General features: G+C 44.3%; 1 protein-coding gene across 1 annotated transcript; it reads left to right on the plus strand.

Annotated features, from left to right (window-relative positions):
* Nucleotides 1-793: 793 nt before the first annotated feature.
* Nucleotides 794-15,877, plus strand: LOC134464156 (ADP-ribosylation factor 4-like). Its single transcript, XM_063217617.1, has 6 exons — nt 794-1,039; nt 3,630-3,710; nt 7,896-8,005; nt 10,178-10,249; nt 12,588-12,713; nt 14,110-15,877. The coding sequence occupies exons 1-6, from the start codon at nt 973-975 to the stop codon at nt 14,194-14,196; spliced, it is 543 nt and encodes a 180-aa protein (XP_063073687.1). The 5' UTR covers nt 794-972; the 3' UTR covers nt 14,197-15,877.
* The last annotated feature ends 877 nt before the right edge of the window (nt 15,878-16,754 follow it).

Below are 16,754 nucleotides of genomic sequence, written 5' to 3' on the forward strand. Positions count from 1 at the left end.
AAGCATGCAGTGTTTAGGGGGGAGACTGCATTCAAGACAATGTTATATTACTTGTCATTCATCTACTTTAGCCGTTTAGCCGCTAGCTAAGATATTTAGTGGGATAGCAAACACAAGTTCCTGACAATGACAAGAATTGACAAAACAAGAGACCGTTGGATTCAAGCGGATCACAAGAGATAAATCTCAGTGTTTTTGTGATGACCTAACGCTGTAACGCGGTAATCGATGCAGTAAAATAGTGTGTTTTTATGTGGTAAATGTTCAAAGTTGTAGAAAATACCTCTGATACGTGTCCAGGACTGTCTTCCTTTTCCTGGTTGGTTGGCCAGTGTTTTGGAACGTCACAACTCCTTCCCTGGCAAATGTGTCCTCTGTTGGTCGCCATCTTGAGAAGGTCCCTCTTCCAACAAATGCCAGAGTAACGCAGAATGCATACATTATTACCACTTTTTAAAGGCCAGATATACTTATGATGAAACATATTATGTTGTTACAATATAATTTCCCTATAATAATAAAGGAAAGCTGCTTCAAACTGTGTGTGTATGTGGTGGTGGTGGTGGTGTGTGTTTGTGGGGGGCACAAATGACAATAAAGAAAGTGTAAACACAATGATGTTGGATCTTGTGGTGTGGAAGTCAGTCACACGAAATACATAGTTAATAACCTCCTAATTCAAGTTATCAATCAACGCGAACGGTTCACTCGTGTACCTGACCTGTATCAAATACCCCGTCCTTTAAATAGTTAATTTAAAGGCACGAAGTGATGACGTCATTTCTTCCGCGTTGGCCAGGACGTGGCATCTGACAGCAGAAGAAGCGGCTGCACCCAGTCTGGTGGTGTGGTTATAATAAACAGATTAGGGACATCGGGGAAGAAGTCTCCGGTACCTGGGGATTGTTCTTGTGGTTCAATTGTTTATTTATTGTTTTTCCGCTTTTCTGTGGAGTGAGTCTGTAAGCAAACATGGGGCTCACCATCTCGTCGCTATTCTCAAAGCTCTTCGGCAAAAAGCAGATGAGAATACTTATGGGTGAGTGTTGTGTTATCCAGTGGCTTTGGGCAGGCTGGCTAGCACCGTAGCATCTTCGGCTACGGTCAGTCAAGTGGGAGGGGAGGGGACGACTCTCTAAGAAGAAGAAGCTTTTGTATTTTTACATTGCTGTGTTAAAAAAAACTGTCTCATTGTTTTGCTGTAGGCTATTTAGAGCAATAACTAGGTGAGCGTTGAGTCGATGTCATTGCAGCAACACTGGTGTGTGCTGCTACTGTAAGCTGGCTATGGACAGCACTCTAGCCCCGCTGTCTGTCTGGTGTGTAATGTCGTCATCATAACTACTAGTTTTACTATCAGTGGGCTACAGTGATGCATTCACTCTTCTCTGTTGCTCTTGTATCGCGGTGTTCATCACAATATGGGGCAAATTGGCTGTACATGATGAAAGGCACCGTTGGCTGGTTTCACCATTTCCCCACCCCCGGTTGAGAAATGTCTCGCTGTCCACTAGCTACGTGTCAGTTTTGGTGTAGCTTTTAAGCCCATGATCAAACATTTGTTTTGATCTTTGTGTTGACTATGCCTCTGTTGAATGAAAGCGCAGTGTTTCAGATGTCATTTCTTGATGTGGTCATCCAAGTTGCTTTGCGAGAAAAATAATCTGGATAACTTTTTATTAAAAATAACATGTAACACATCGGGATAGTGTAGTCGCAGTAGGCGTCGTGTCAGCTGAACTCACGTCACTATCGTTGAGGAGAGAACAGTGCTGTAGATAGCGGACAGCACAGTAGACAGATAACGTGTTTTGATTGTCAGGTGTCCCGGGACAGTAGAGGGTACACACACACACACACAGACACACAGACACACACACACACACACACACACACACACACACACACACACACACACACACACACACACACACACACACACACACACACACGTGTAGCTTCTTGGCTGGAATGTTTTACGTGTCCCTGAGTCACATGACTTTCTATAGGGGCATTCCAATGATAAGCAAGTGTGTGTGTGTGTGTGTGTGTGTGTGTGTGTGTGTGTGTGTGTGTGTGTGTGTGTGTGTGTGTGTGTGTGTGTGTGTAATGTTGACAGACCGAGGCAGCCAAGGTTCACACCGACCCACTTTGTCAACATAACCAGGATGTGTGAACGACCCCACAAGTTAACAACATTAGAATTTGTTTCCTCATTAAAACTTAACTGTACTTCTTAGGATGACCCACAGGGACGTATTATCCATAAGGGCCAGGGGCACAGAGCCCAGGGGCACCAACAGTGTTGCCAGATGTACGATAATTATCGTATTTGTACTGTACCATAATTGACACAAACTTTACCCGTGATGCGGGGCAGCAGTGGCCTAATGGTTTAAGGACAAGGACAAGGACTTTGGATCAGGGGGTTGCTGGTTCCAATCCCATCCTTCCACTCCCTACACCTCCATCCATGGCTGAAGTGACCTTGAGCAAGGCACCTAACCCCATACTGCTCCAGGGGCTGTAACCAATACCCTGTAAATAACTGTAAGGCAATTTGTATAAAAAGCATCAGCTAAGTGTAATGTAATAGGCCCCTGTTGTTCATAAAGGGGGCACCTGCGAGGTGTTGTGCCCGCGGACATCACAATGTCTTAATACAATCCTGAGCCGATTATCTGTTCTCTAAACACACAAACTGATGATTTAATGTGACACAGTTTAGGTGGTGGGCCCAGTCTCATATCTTGTCAGTTCGTTGGTGTTAACGAGTGGCAACTTTATTTTTGCTTATATACCCCCCTGACAACCCATTAATCAATATTTTGGCTGTTGCCATCCTCAAAACTTGCACATTGATTTATAAAAATGACAACAAAAACTAGCCGACCGAGTGACGTCACGTCAATGCAAAGTCAACGAGGCAGAATACAGCTAGCGCGTGCATGCTACCCAGAACCGTCAGATTTCATGGCAAAAAGTGACAAGTTGGGGGGTAAGTGGGCTTACTTGTTGTGTACATGCAAACAAATATTTTTTTCTCAAACTTTCAGGAGTGCTCTTTTTCGCTGTTAGTGTTCGACTGTCTGACCATCATTGGGCAACGAGAGATAAATGTCAAAAAGATGACAGGTCTGTTCCCTCAAAGCAATAGAGCAATGAGGTGACGGGGGTAGATCAATTCGCCAAAAAACTACGTGTCAGTAAAGAAATGCAAGCTGTGTTATTTTTTCCAGTAACAGGAAAATGGTCAGGAATTAAATGCCTACGTTGTTTCAATGATTAGGTGAATTATCTGCCTATGAAAAAAGCCCGATATGCGGATAAATATTCCCTTTTCAACTTTGAGGGGCGGAGACTTCCCATTGACTGTGCATTATGTGACGTCACCCCCAGTCTCTTTTATTTTCGTTATTTTTTAAGATCAACGTGCAACTTTTCAGCGTGGCAACAGCCAGAATATTGCTTTACATATTGTCAGGAGGTTATATTAGAAAAATCAAGTTGCCACTCGAGAGTGAGAACGAAACTCATTTTCTAAAGGAGCTACGAAATCTAGCCCACCGTCTCTCTCTCTCTCTCTCTCTCTCTCTCTCTCTCTCTCTCTCTCTCTCTCTGTGTTTCAGTTGGCTTGGATGCTGCCGGGAAAACAACAATTCTTTACAAACTAAAGCTTGGAGAAATCGTAACCACTATTCCAACTATCGGTAAGTCAAGTCACACTGAATAAATACACTAGAAATGCACTCAGAGAGTGCAGACCTCCACCAAGAAAGCTGTTTGATAGAACATTTGACTGTATCACACCCATTTTTTTTCCCAAGTCTTTCTGCCAAAGTTTCATCCAAATCCATTCCTAACTTTTTGAGTTATCCTGCTGACTGTCACACAGACAGACAGACAGACAGACAGACAGACAGACAGACAGACAGACAGACAGACAGACAGACAGACAGACAGACAGACAGACAGACGGACAAACAAACCAACGCGACCGAAAGCATAACCTCCTTGGCGGAGGTAGTAATAAATGGGAAAAATAGAGCAATTATGAATTATGACGGGATACACTGACTGATAAAAAAGTGCTGTCGCACACAAACTTTCCCCCCGACCTGGTTAATTGAGACGCCACACCATTGCCCACATTCCACATCACTGTCCAAAGTTGTTTTTATGCAAGACAGGCCAGCCTGTGTGTCGAGGGAGGAGAGGGGTTCACTGGAAGGGGAAGAGAAGAGGGGGTTAGATCAGGGCAACAGAATAGAAAAGATCACTACAGTGGAAGGGGAAGAGAAGAGGGGGTTAGATCAGGGCAACAGAATAGAAAAGATCACTACAGTGGAAGAAGAGAGAGAGCAAGAGAAGGAGGAGAGGTCACTTCTCTACAGTAGTAGAAGAGGGGTTTTGATCAGAGGGGAGGAGGGGTTTTACTCCAAGTGAGAGGTAGAAAGAGAAGAGAGGGTTTGCTCAGGGTAACAGAATAGACCACTATGGTGGAAGTGGACTGTGGAGGTGTTTTTACTCAGCATGAGAAATAGTAGAGCTTTGTGTCACTACAGTGGAAGTCACAGACAAAAAGGAGATGAGCTTTATGTGAAAGGGTTGTAGGTTCGAATCCCACCCTTCCACTTCCTACCTCACTCCATTGTTGAAGTGCCCTTGAGCAAGGCACCTAAACCCCACACTGCTCCAGGGACTGTAACCAATACCCTGTAAATAACTGTAAAATACTTTGGATAAAAGTGTCAGCTAAGTGTAATGATTCATTTACTAAATAACTAAATTACTGATAAATTACTAGTTTATTACGTGAGCAAAGCACCTAACCGCACTGCTACAGGGACTGTAACCAATACCCTGTACTTAAAAAACAGCTGGATGTTGCTTTGAATGAAAGCGTCAGCTAAGTGTAATGTAAAATCAATGTAAATGAAAGATGGTTTACTTTAGTGTCTGGTCTGGCGGTGTTGTATGCACAGTACTGTGATGGCTGAGTTGCACTGTGTACACACAGATGCGTCCTGTAGTGTCGATCTGGGCTACCCCAATGAGCTGAGGTGCTGTGCTGTACATTGGCAGCGCGTTTTAGTGTCGATCTGAGCTACCCCATTGAGCTGAGGTGCTGTGCTGTACATTGGTGGGGTGTTTTAGTGTCGATCTGGGCTACCCATCATCTAGCAGAACTACCAAGCCATTAAGGTGATGGCACACAGGGTAATTTTTTTGAGCAATGATGATGCCATAATACGTTGTTTAGACTGTTTATCGCATCATTTTTTTATCAAGAGAACTTGGACTAGCAGCAGGCAAGTTTTCTTAACCTCTCTATCAGGAAAAGTGATCTTCCACACATGGCGCTCTTCCTTCTTGTTGGTGCGTCTCTGAAGTAATCAAACATGTAGGGAATACCGGTATCCTTTTTAATTCCAGATATTAACTGTTCCATCAGAAAACAAATAGGCAATCAGGACTTTTTCTGAACGGGGAAATAGGGGCGCTCCACCCTCATACCTCTGTGGGTGCGCCCTCATACTTTTATTTATATATATATATATATATATATATATATTAGAGATGCACCGGATCCTGATTTTTAGGATCCTGTCGGATACCGGATCCACTGTTTATCCGGAACCGGATACCGGATCCTATGAAAGGGTTGAAACACATAGCCTACTCACACACGTGGGCCCTTTTTATCACGTTGGCTCAAACTATTTTGACTTAAAAGCCTCGGCTACCGGATCCTGGATCCTGGAACCGGATCCGGATAGTCTGAAAAACCCCTATTATCCTGCCGGATCCGGAACCGGATCTTGGATCCTGTACATCTCTAATATATATATATATATATATATATATATATATATATATATTTGAGCGCCCCTAATAAATTTCTCATTCATGGGGGGTCACCCCCTGTAACCTGCCATGATGCACCCTCATGCCAAAAAATCCTAGAAAAAGTCCTGGGCAATCATGACGTTGCCCGACAAGATTACTCAAAAAACTTTCCCTGTGTAGCAGGGGTCAGCCCAATGTTCCCACAGCTTATTCCTGCTGCTCCATGTTCCCACATTTTTAAGAAATTATTCAAATACAGGGCCTATCTCCCAGAACTCCATGTTCCCACATTTCCGAGTAAACTGGGAGCATGTGGGAACATGGAGCAGCAGGAACATGCTATGGGACCATTGGATTGTGGGACCAATGAGCTGTGGGAACATAGACAAGCTCCCGTGTATCATCACCTTTACAGAGGACAGCAGTAGGGACCCTGCTACCCTAGGGGTGAGTAGAAGTGAGGGTTTGGACCCTGCTACCCTAGGGGTCAGTAGAAGTGAGGGTTTGGGCTGTGCTACCCTATAGGGGTCAGTACGAGGGGTTGGGCTGTGCTACCCTCTACTAGGGCTTTGGGTTTGTTAAAAGCCCATTTGCAGCCCAGCTTGACCGAATAGTGGCCGTGTAGTTCTCCTCTGTCCTCTTCATGTACACTGTTGCACTGCACTTCACTTCACTGCACTTCACTGTGCTGTGCTGTGTTTTGTGCTGCTGGCCAGCACTGTGTAGTGTAGTGTTGTGTAGTGTTATGCTGTGTAGTTCTAATGTGTACAAGGCTGTGTTGTGTAGTGCTGTAGTGTGCTGTGCAGTGCTGTGCTCGCGGTGCTTCACAGTGCTGTGCTGTGCTGTGCTGTGTAGTGTAGTGTAGTGTGCTGTGTAGTGCGCTGTGTGCATTACTGTGTAGTGTGCTGTGCTGTGTACTGGGCTGTGTTGCGCTTCACTGTGCTGTTCACGTGTCTGATAGGATCTGACAGTCCCCAGTCAAAACACAGCTCAAGTGTCGCCCCCTAAACAAGATCTATACGCAGATTAAACCCTGGAATGGGGTCAGCGCTCCTCTTGCCCCCATGTACTGCACAAATGGACATTTATTTAAAGGGACACTGTGCAGGAAATGGTCAAAAAAGGTACTGCAACTATACTGCTCATTGAAACTGGGCTGCCTATTGCCAAATTTGATCTTTACATGGAAGTTTACTAAGTAATAAACAAATATTTTCTAGTATGGTCCAAGTACAGTCATTTTTGCAGCTGAAAATGGCTATTTTTGGAAATTCAAAATGGCGGACCATGGAGAAGATCCCCCTTTTCATGTATGAAAAGTGCAATTTTTCCAGTCATAATGAATACTTACAATTTGATGGTGGTGGTAAGTATTCATGAAAAAGGTAACATTAGTGAATGAGCAGCATGAATTCTGGAAATAAACAACTAAAAATCTCACACAGTGTCCCTTTAAAAAGTCATTTCAATGCCGGATATTTGTGCCCTTTTGTGGGTCAGTGATGTTTCAGTAGTACAGTGCCACTACTGTAAGGATTTTTTTTTTGCTTGTTTGTTTTTAGTGCAGCATATCAATATCAAACACGATTTACTAATTCATTTATTGACATTAGATGCTGTTGCGCCCACGTCTGAGCCCACGAAAAAACATCTTTGACCCTGTTAGATGTGGAATGTTCCCTAATGGAGGAAAGACTTATAAAGGATAGAGAACAATATGCAAAACGCATGAATTAAACCACTACCATTCACTTTATGGTTTACAATGTAATAAGTTGTGAAATGTTCACTAAATCTCATTGAAAGAACATCCGTTTTACAGTGTGATAAGTTTAGCGGTGATATAATCTAATATCTGTGTTTGGATGGCGTTCTCAAGGTTTTAATGTGGAGACTGTGGAGTATAAGAAATGGTTACTTCACTGTTACTATTACACAGGTTAAATACTAATATCATTTGTGTTTGGTTCTTGTTCTCCCGATTATAATGTTATAATGATAGCGATATAATAATTTAATATCTGTGCTTGGTTCTTGCTGTGCAGGTTTTAATGTTGAGACGGTGGAGTATAAGAACATCTGTTTCACGGTGTGGGACGTCGGCGGCCAGGACAAGATCCGACCCCTGTGGAGGCACTACTTCCAGAATACACAGGTACGCTATGACCCCCGCCCTGACCTTTAACCCCCACCCTTGGCTGACCTATGACCTTTCAGAAGAGTGGCAATGTCGTCATGGTAACGACTTCAGGAGGTTTGTGTGTGTGTGTGCACAGTGGTATTTCACAAACACACAGGGAGCTCCTAAAGCATGACCTTTGAACTTTTAGAAGAGGTATGGCGTCACCATATCTATGGTACTGTAGTTGTCAGTCGACTTGGCACAGTGGTGTGTTCTTGATTTGATTGTCTATTGTTCATTTGACCAGTGAACTCTGATTGTTCAGTCGTAATCTAATCAGACCTGCAAACTCGTCAAAGAAAAAAAGGTGACAGTGTACAGCGGGGGTTCTATTTCTATTCACGTGAATTACCTAATTGGCCGGGAAAAAGGTGACTGTCACCAAAAGGTGACGAGTTTGCAGGTATGGTAATGGTTGAGGAGATGGGATTTATATCAAAGGGTTGTGGGTTCGAATCCCACCCCTCCAGTCCCTACCACCCTCCATAGCTGAGGTGCCCTGAGTCACCAATCCCCACATTGCTCCATGGACTGTAACCAATACCCTGTAAATATGTGAGTTGCTTTGGATAAAAGCGTCAACTAAATGTACTGTAATATAATTTGACCAGTGAACTCTGAAGGGGTCAGTATGTGAGCTCTGTGAGAGCTGGTTACAGCCCTACTGGACTGCTGGCTACCTCCACATGGCCTGACATGATGTTAAACAAGATCTACTCGTCTGGCCAGCGGCATCCAGCACACGAGAAAGCTGAATGAAGATTCAGACTCTGGAGGTTTCTTGCTTTGAGAGCCGTGTGTGTATGTCGAATGATTACTGGGATCGTGTGTGTATGCTGACTGCTTTGAAGGATCTGTGTGCGTGTTTGTGTGTGTATTGAATACTTGGAGTGTGTGTGTGTGTGTGTGTGTGTGTGTGTGTGTGTGTGTGTGTGTGTGTGTGTGTGTGTGTGTGTGTGTGTGTGTGTGTGTGTGTGTGTGTGTGTGTGTGTGTGTGTGTGTGTGTGTGTGTGTTGAGTCTTGTCCAGTCTTGTTTGGGGCCGGGCCGTGTTGAGTAGAGCGAGGCCCTGACCTCTGTGCTGCCTGACTGCCGGTGCCTCCCCCTCTCACGTCACGCCAGGCAGCTGGAAGACAGGCCCCATTTGTCAAAAAAGGGGTGTGGGTGTGTTTGTTCTTAAAACATCTAAAATGTCAAATCGATTCAATCCGTTTCCTTCTTGGTGCCAGGATTTCCCCCAAATGATGCTGTTGCCTATTTTTATATAAAAATGTCAAAGAGCTGTGTCTTGACAGTGTTAAGAGATTGCTAAAGACCTAAATTAAACAAAAATAACAAAAAGAAAAAGAACCTAAAAATCGATTTTGTGCTCTGTGAATCGATTATGTGAATTTCGATTCGATGTAGAACCCCTGCTGAGAAACACAACATTACACTCTAGCTGCCCTGACTGCTCTGTTATAACCTTATAGCATCTTGCCCCTCCTCACAGCGCGGGTGTTTTATAACGGTACACCTATGTACCAGTGTTAATTTTGTCAGCTTTTTTTGATTTAGTCGTAGTCTTAGTCACAATGACGAAAATCAATTTTAGTCTTAGTCATATTTTAGTCATTGCCTTCCCAATTTAGTCTTAGTCTTTGTCTAAATGACGAAAATCAATTTTAGTCTTAGTCAATTTTTAGTCATTTTAGTCATTTTAGTCAACACTGTACATAATAGAACTTCTCCACACACTGCTTCTCTTTTTAACATATATCATTTGACTGTACAGAATAAACCTTCTCCGCACACTGCTTCTCTTTTTAACATATATCACACTGTGCAGAATGAAACTTATTCACACACTGGTTCTCTTTTTCTCTATTTTATTTAACACCAGTGTTAATTTAGTCAGCTTTTTAAAATTTTGTCTTAGTCTTAGTCACAATGACGAAAATCAATTTTAGTCTTAGTCATATTTTAGTCATTGCCTTCCCAATTTAGTCTTAGTCTTAGTCTAAATGACGAAAATCAAAAAAGGGCTTTGACGAAATATTTTAGTCATAGTCATGGTTGACGAAATTAACACTGCTATGTACAGTTTATGCTGCCTTTATACTGTGTACGGTTCTGACTTACTGTTTTTAACCCTTTCCTCCCTGCAGGGTCTCATCTTCGTAGTGGACAGTAACGACAGGGAACGAGTAGCAGAATCAGCAGAGGAGCTCGCAAAAATGGTACGTCCCAAACGCACACCCCTTTACTCTCCCAAAAATGGTACGTCCCAAACACACACCCCTTTACTCTCCTCTCAAAAATGGTACGGCCCAAACACACCACTTTGACGCTCCTCTCAAAAATGGTACGTCCCAAACGCACACCCCTTTACTCTCCCAAAAATGGTACGTCCTGAAACATAACCCTTTCCTCTCCTCTCTCAAAAATGATAGTTCCAAAACACAACACCCCCTTTACTCTCCTCTCGCAAAGATGTCTTCTCTCGTACATCCTAAAACATCCCATTTTATCCTCTCTCAATAATGGCACGTCTTTCTACTTTTCACTTTCCTCTCTCTCCTTTTACTTGCATTTCCCAAAAATAAAAGATTTTTAACCCATTTGACAATTCTCTTTCTCTGTTCTTCTCCGCTCCATCGCTATACAAGTATTTTGTTATGCCCCCCATTCTACACCATTTCTATTTTCCTTTCTTCTGTCACGTTTACAAGCCTTTCTTCCATTTTACAAGATTTTGTCCCTGTCTCTCCCCACCATCACTTTACAAGTCTTTCTCCCCCTCTATCTCCTCACCATCCGTTTACAAGGCTTTCTCTCTGTCTTTGCTAATTTTATTGAACAATACTATCTCCAAGTCGTGATGCTCTTCATTTTACATACAGACAGCCCATTCTACTAGTTCCTATGCTCTACTGATACAACGGCTTCCACCAGCATGGGTTAGAGCGTGTGAAGCATTCCACACATATTCCACACGCCTTCCACATCGGATATGAATAATGCTTTCAGCCTAGCAGCTAGGGTGTTGTGCCCTCTGTCTTCCACGGTGTGGCGCTATACCATACATCTGTGCTGCCTACCATGGGCTGAAATATTCACATTCATGTAGGTGCAGTTTACATGTTAAACAGCCAGTTTGACTTAAGACGCAGTAACTAAAAGCTATGTAACTAAATTCATACCTGTAACGGCGCCAGTGTGTATGGCTGCCATTGAGGCAGGAGGAGTTGCGGATGGGAAGGCATCCGGCTGAGACTGTATCTGTTTATAGTGTGTGTGTGTGTGTGTGTGTGTGTGTGTGTGTGTGTGTGTGTGTGTGTGTGTGTGTGTGTGTGTGTGTGTGTGTGTGTGTGTGTGTGTGTGTGTGTGTGTGTGTGTGTGTGCATGCGTGCGCTCAGAAGAATGGCATTCAGGAACGACCTCATTCTATCCGCTGTCTTCATCTGTCTGTCTCATACTGTACATGCTGTACATTGTATGTTTTTCTCCCCATCTCCTCTCTTTTTGGGTGTTGCCGTTCCTATCAACTTCCCATTCATAGGAAGGCATCCAGTTGGGACAATCTGTTGAATGTGTGTGTGTGTGAGTGTGCTCAGAAGAATGGCATTCAGGAATGAAGACCTTCTATTCTGTCTGCTATGTCCTCTTAGTGCATATGGTCTTGTCGATGGGCCTATTCAGTCTTTGCTGAAAGCACTCAACTACATCATAACACCATTGCTATGACAATGCAGAGAGTGTTGCGTAACCGATTAAAACATGGTCATTACCATTTTGGTGACAATAAGGTGATAAGAGAGGCTCCGGGTTAAGGGGTTCGTCTGTCTGTCTCATACATGACAGATGTCGTATACTCCCCCCCCCTCTCTTCTTCTCTCCTATTGGCTGTTGCAGCTTCAGGAGAATATGTTGAGGGAGTTACAGTAGTGTGTTATTGGTGTTTGCTGATTGGTTAATGTCTCTCATCTCTTCTCCTATTGGGTATTGATGAGGAAGGCTGTGTTATTGGTGTTTGCTGATTGGTTAATCTCTCTCCTCTCTTCTCTCCTATTGGTTGTTGTAGCTCCAGGAGGATGAGTTGCGGGAGGCGGTGTTAGCTGACAGGTTAATCTCTTTCCTCTCTTGTCTCCTATTGGTTGTTGTAGCTCCAGGAGGATGAGTTGCGGGAGGCTGTGTTATTGGTGTTTGCTCATTGGTTAATCTCTCTCCTCTCTTGTCTCCTATTGGTTGTAGCTCCAGGAGGATGAGTTGCGGGAGGCGGTGTTTGCTGATTGGTTAATCTCTCTCATCTCTTCTCTCCTATTGGTTGTTGTAGCTCCAGGAGGATGAGTTGCGGGAGGCGGTGTTTGCTGATTGGTGCATCTGTCTCATGTCTTGTCTCCTATTGGTTGTAGCTCCAGGAGGATGAGTTGCGGGAGGCGGTGCTATTGGTGTTTGCTGATTGGTTAATCCCTCTCCTCTCTTCTCTCCTATTGGTTGTTATAGCTCCAGGAGGATGAGTTGCGGGAGGCGGTGTTAGCTGATTGGTTAATCTCTCTCCTCTCCTATTGGTTGTAGCTCCAGGAGGATGAGTTGCGGGAGGCGGTGCTATTGGTGTTTGCTAACAAGCAGGACCTGCCCAACGCCATGGCCGTCAGCGACCTCACAGACAAACTGGGACTACAGAGCCTACGCAGCAGAACTGTGAGTCACACACACACACACACACACACACACACACACACACACACAACCTGCAGAGCATAGACTACAGAACCGTGGGCATCCCAGAAACACACGCACACACATACAGTATAGTTCTTCCCAAAGTATGAATACTAGTACTACAGTGTGGATGCTGTGACACTGAACATGCTGCAGCACTCTGAGGTGTTTAGCTCTTTCAGTCCCCAGGCCGCATACATTACACGGCAGCTGGAGACGTTACACAGAGCACCAACTCACACACTTCTAAATATTAAGCTTTTTATCTGCTGAGAATATACAAACAAACAACTTGAATTTGCGATCTACTGTCTTGTGATGTATGGCTGTTGTATCTGCATGTTGTGTTTGTTTTACTGTTGCGTTGTTTTATGATGCCTTAGACCAGGGGTCCCCAACCTTTCTGTGTCTGAGGGCTACCAAGGGCTACTCGAGGGATAGTGAGAACTACCCGAGGGCTACTTTTTTGTTCAAAATCCTCTACTGATGTCTTGACATCATCCTTCCTAATCACACTATGATTTAATGATAATTTGCATATAAGTTATAAAGAAATAGTCTCATATTTAAATTAAGAAACACATTAACTGTGATTAAATCTTGTAGTCGTCACTGTTTACTAACATCCTTGGTGGGCACATCAGAAGCTCCTGGAGGGCTCCACCANGTTGGTGACGCCTTAGGACAACGGGTGAAATGTAGCAACTATACTAACTTCTCATTGTATCCCTCCTCCTCCTCACCCTCCTGCTCTTCATCATCTCTCATTCCTCTCTTCTCTCTCCTGTTCTGTTCTGTTCTTACCCTCTTTATTCTCCTCTACTTCCTTCCTCCCCTTTCTCTTTCGCCTCTCCTCCTGTTTTTTCCCTCTCTCCATCTATTTCTCCTCCTATCCCTCCTCCTCCTCCTCCTCTCATCTCTTTTTTCCCCGGTCCTCTCTTCATCTATTTCTCCTCTTCCTCCTCTCTGTCCCTCTGTCCTCTCACCTCCTCTTCCTCCTCCTCTGTCCCCTGGGTCTCCTCCTCCTCTCACCTCCTATTCCTCCCCCTCTGTCTTCTCTCCTCTTCCTCCTCTCTGTCCTCTCACCTCCTCTGTCTTCTCTCCTCCTCCTCCTCTGTCCTCATCCTCCTCCTCCTCTTCCCCCCGTCTTCTCTCCTCTTCCTCCTCCTCTGTCCTCTCACCTCCTCCCCCGTCTTCTCTCCTCCTCCTCCTCTTCCTCCCCCGTCTTCTCTCCTCCTCCTCCTCCTATCACCTCCTTCTCCTCCTCTTCTTCCACCTCCCCTGTCCTCTCTCCTCAACCTCTTCCTCCTCCTCTTCCCCCCGTCTTCTCTCCTCTCTCCTCCTCCTCTGTCCCCCTGTCCTCTCTCCTCTGCAGTGGCATGTCCAGGCTACGTGTGCGACCCAGGGCACAGGGCTGTACGAGGGGCTGGACTGGCTCTCCAACGAACTCTCCAAACGCTAACCAACATGGAGGACGAGAGAAGAACAGAGGAAGAGGAGAGGAAGAGAGGAGAGGAGAAGAGAAGGAGAAGAGAAGAGGAGGAGAGGAGAGGAGAAGAGGGACCAGAGAGAGAGCGCAGATGGGAGGACGGCAAGAGTGAGAGAAGAGTGGAGGAGGAGGAAGAAGACGAGGAGTTTCTGACGTGGCGATACCTTTTTAAAATATATCAGTGTGTCTGTCTGGTAGAACTTGAAGTCTATGGACATTTTGCAATCAGTTTTTCTTTTTTTCTGATCTGAAACTTTTGTTTGTTTGTTAGTGTCTGTTTTTTGTTTTGTTTTTCTGTTGGAGTTTGTTTTCATTTCATTGTTAATGTCCTGTTTGTTCTACCTCCTTTTATTGCCCCATACACGTGTCAACTAGGGTTGCCAACTGTCTGTGAAAAAAAAACAAAAAACAAAAAAAACCTGGAGACTTCCGGGAAAATATGAGACACTTAATTGTCGCAGGGGGTCTGTGGTCCTTGTGTCCTCTTTCAGCTCAACACGGAACCGTATTTTTCTTTCTAAATATGTATGATTCCGTATTTCAAGGAACGGTCGGCAACCCTAGTGTGTCAGCCCCTCCCCCCCTTTCCACTGGTGTTTTCATAGAGTTGTATTCACATTCCTTTCAAACCCAATCCCCCACCGCCACGCCACATCCCTACACACACACACCACAGCTGGACAACCAGAGGATGTTTTTAATAAACTTGCATGTTTCTACGACGATATTACAAAAATAAAATTCAGCTGAATCATGCCGTGAGGAGTAAGAATCGCGGCACAGTACAGCACAGCGCGGCGCAGCACAGCCGTGTGTAATTATGAATGGAAACCCAGAAGGGAATGCTGGAGGTCTGAAGGGTGGGACTGACTCATTCCAGAATTCCAGAGTTTTTTTCAAAATTGCAGAGTTTCACAATTACTTCATGGAACAGAATATAACTGGGGAGTATTCCAAGAACATGATTAAGTGAAAGACCTGGCTAAGTTTAACCTACAGGAAGTGATAAACCTGTTAATAGATAGCCTGCAGTCACCCTTCAATCAAGAAAACAAGGACTCCAGGCTCTTCTATTAGATGATTTACCACTACCTCAAGGTTAATCGAACCAGGAGGATCCCATTTCTAGAAAGCATCGTTGCCAACTAGTTAGCAACTTAGTAATGTTGTCAATGGGAAATTGCATTGCAACTAAGTAAGTTGCTAACTTGGTTAGCAATGACTCTGTAGAGAAACACACCCCTATTTTACTATTGGACCAGATTCTTGGAATACTTCCCTGAACGGAAGGGCAGGGAAGCAGAGTCCAAGTCAGCAGGGTCAAAACATAAAGTCCATGTATGGTAAGGAAATAACCGCACACAGATGAGCACCCTTTGTAATACATCTCTATTCCCGTGACGTTTTGGGCCACCACCGCCCCCAAAACGTCATGGGAATAAAGATGGTTTATAAGGGAGCTCATTGGTGTGCGTTTCTTTCCTTACCTGAAGGGAATTGAAGCAGGCCAGTGCCAGAGCTGTCCCTGCAGTATGTGATGTGACGTGACGTGGCGTGAGGCCAGGGCCTCCTCTTCATGTGCTGTACTGTATTTAATGATGTATACACCAGGCCATTACGATGCAATAAAGACGACCATTTTTTTTCTCAACTTTACTCTCGCCTCAACTCTCTGCTCATTCTTTTTTTCCCAATACTTGATTGATTTCTTTTAATATATTGTTAGCAGCATTCTTAAAGTTTTCCAGCTGAAGACATGTCTATAGCTGGTGTGACCAGTCGTAGTGGTCAGGCAGAGCGTAGTGCAGCATTGTTCTGCTTTGTTATTGTTCGTCGCCTCAGGGAAGACAGTGGCCCGGACGGATGGAGGCAAGGTGCTGCCAATTTACAACTTACAACAATTTACAACTTACAACAAATGTTTCTAATGTACCAGATGTAACCACGGTCACAAACATCAGGATTTCAACTTCCTGTTGAAGTCTTTAAAAAAACAGGCTGCAACAGTGGAGCAAGACAGTATGTGAAAGGGCCTCTCACCTCCTCCGTGTGTGCTGTTTATGTACTTATGATTTGTTGGAGCCATTATGCTATTTAATCACTTAATTGTGATATTTAGTTATTTAGTTTTATGTCTGTGTAGCAAAGGGGAGTAGAGTTGCCCAACCAGGACTCGAACCCGGACCTTCTGGGGTGGTAAACTGGGGCTCAGACCGCTACGCCAAAGAGCCAGGCTTCTTGGTGTGACAGTCAGAACACGCTGAGAACCCTAGTGATGGTCACTCCATCACAGTCTGCATAATGATAATTATTAATTCGCAATATTGAGTAAATTTACTATGCATTTGGGAGCGGCACTGGTGCTTGGGCTATAGTGGGCTCTAATTGGTTTCTCCTCCCTATCTAATGAGCACAGGTGCCTCAATAATGAATTGGATTTCTGATGGCGGGTGTAGGAAGGGAAACAGTTTTTTGACTGTGTAACCATGCACATCGTGTAAACAGTGTTAAGTTTGTATACTGTGAGTTAT

The sequence above is a fragment of the Engraulis encrasicolus genome, chromosome 15 (assembly GCF_034702125.1).
Source record: "Engraulis encrasicolus isolate BLACKSEA-1 chromosome 15, IST_EnEncr_1.0, whole genome shotgun sequence".
Taxonomy (NCBI): Eukaryota; Metazoa; Chordata; class Actinopteri; order Clupeiformes; family Engraulidae; genus Engraulis; species Engraulis encrasicolus.

Coding starts and splice junctions, on each gene's coding strand:
- LOC134464156 (XM_063217617.1), top strand. CDS start 973: ATGGGGCTCACCATCTCGTCGCTATTCTCAAAGCTCTTCGGCAAAAAG. Junction 3,711..7,895: donor AACCACTATTCCAACTATCG/GTAAGTCAAGTC, acceptor CTTGCTGTGCAG/GTTTTAATGTTGAGACGGTG. Junction 8,006..10,177: donor ACTACTTCCAGAATACACAG/GTACGCTATGAC, acceptor TCCTCCCTGCAG/GGTCTCATCTTCGTAGTGGA.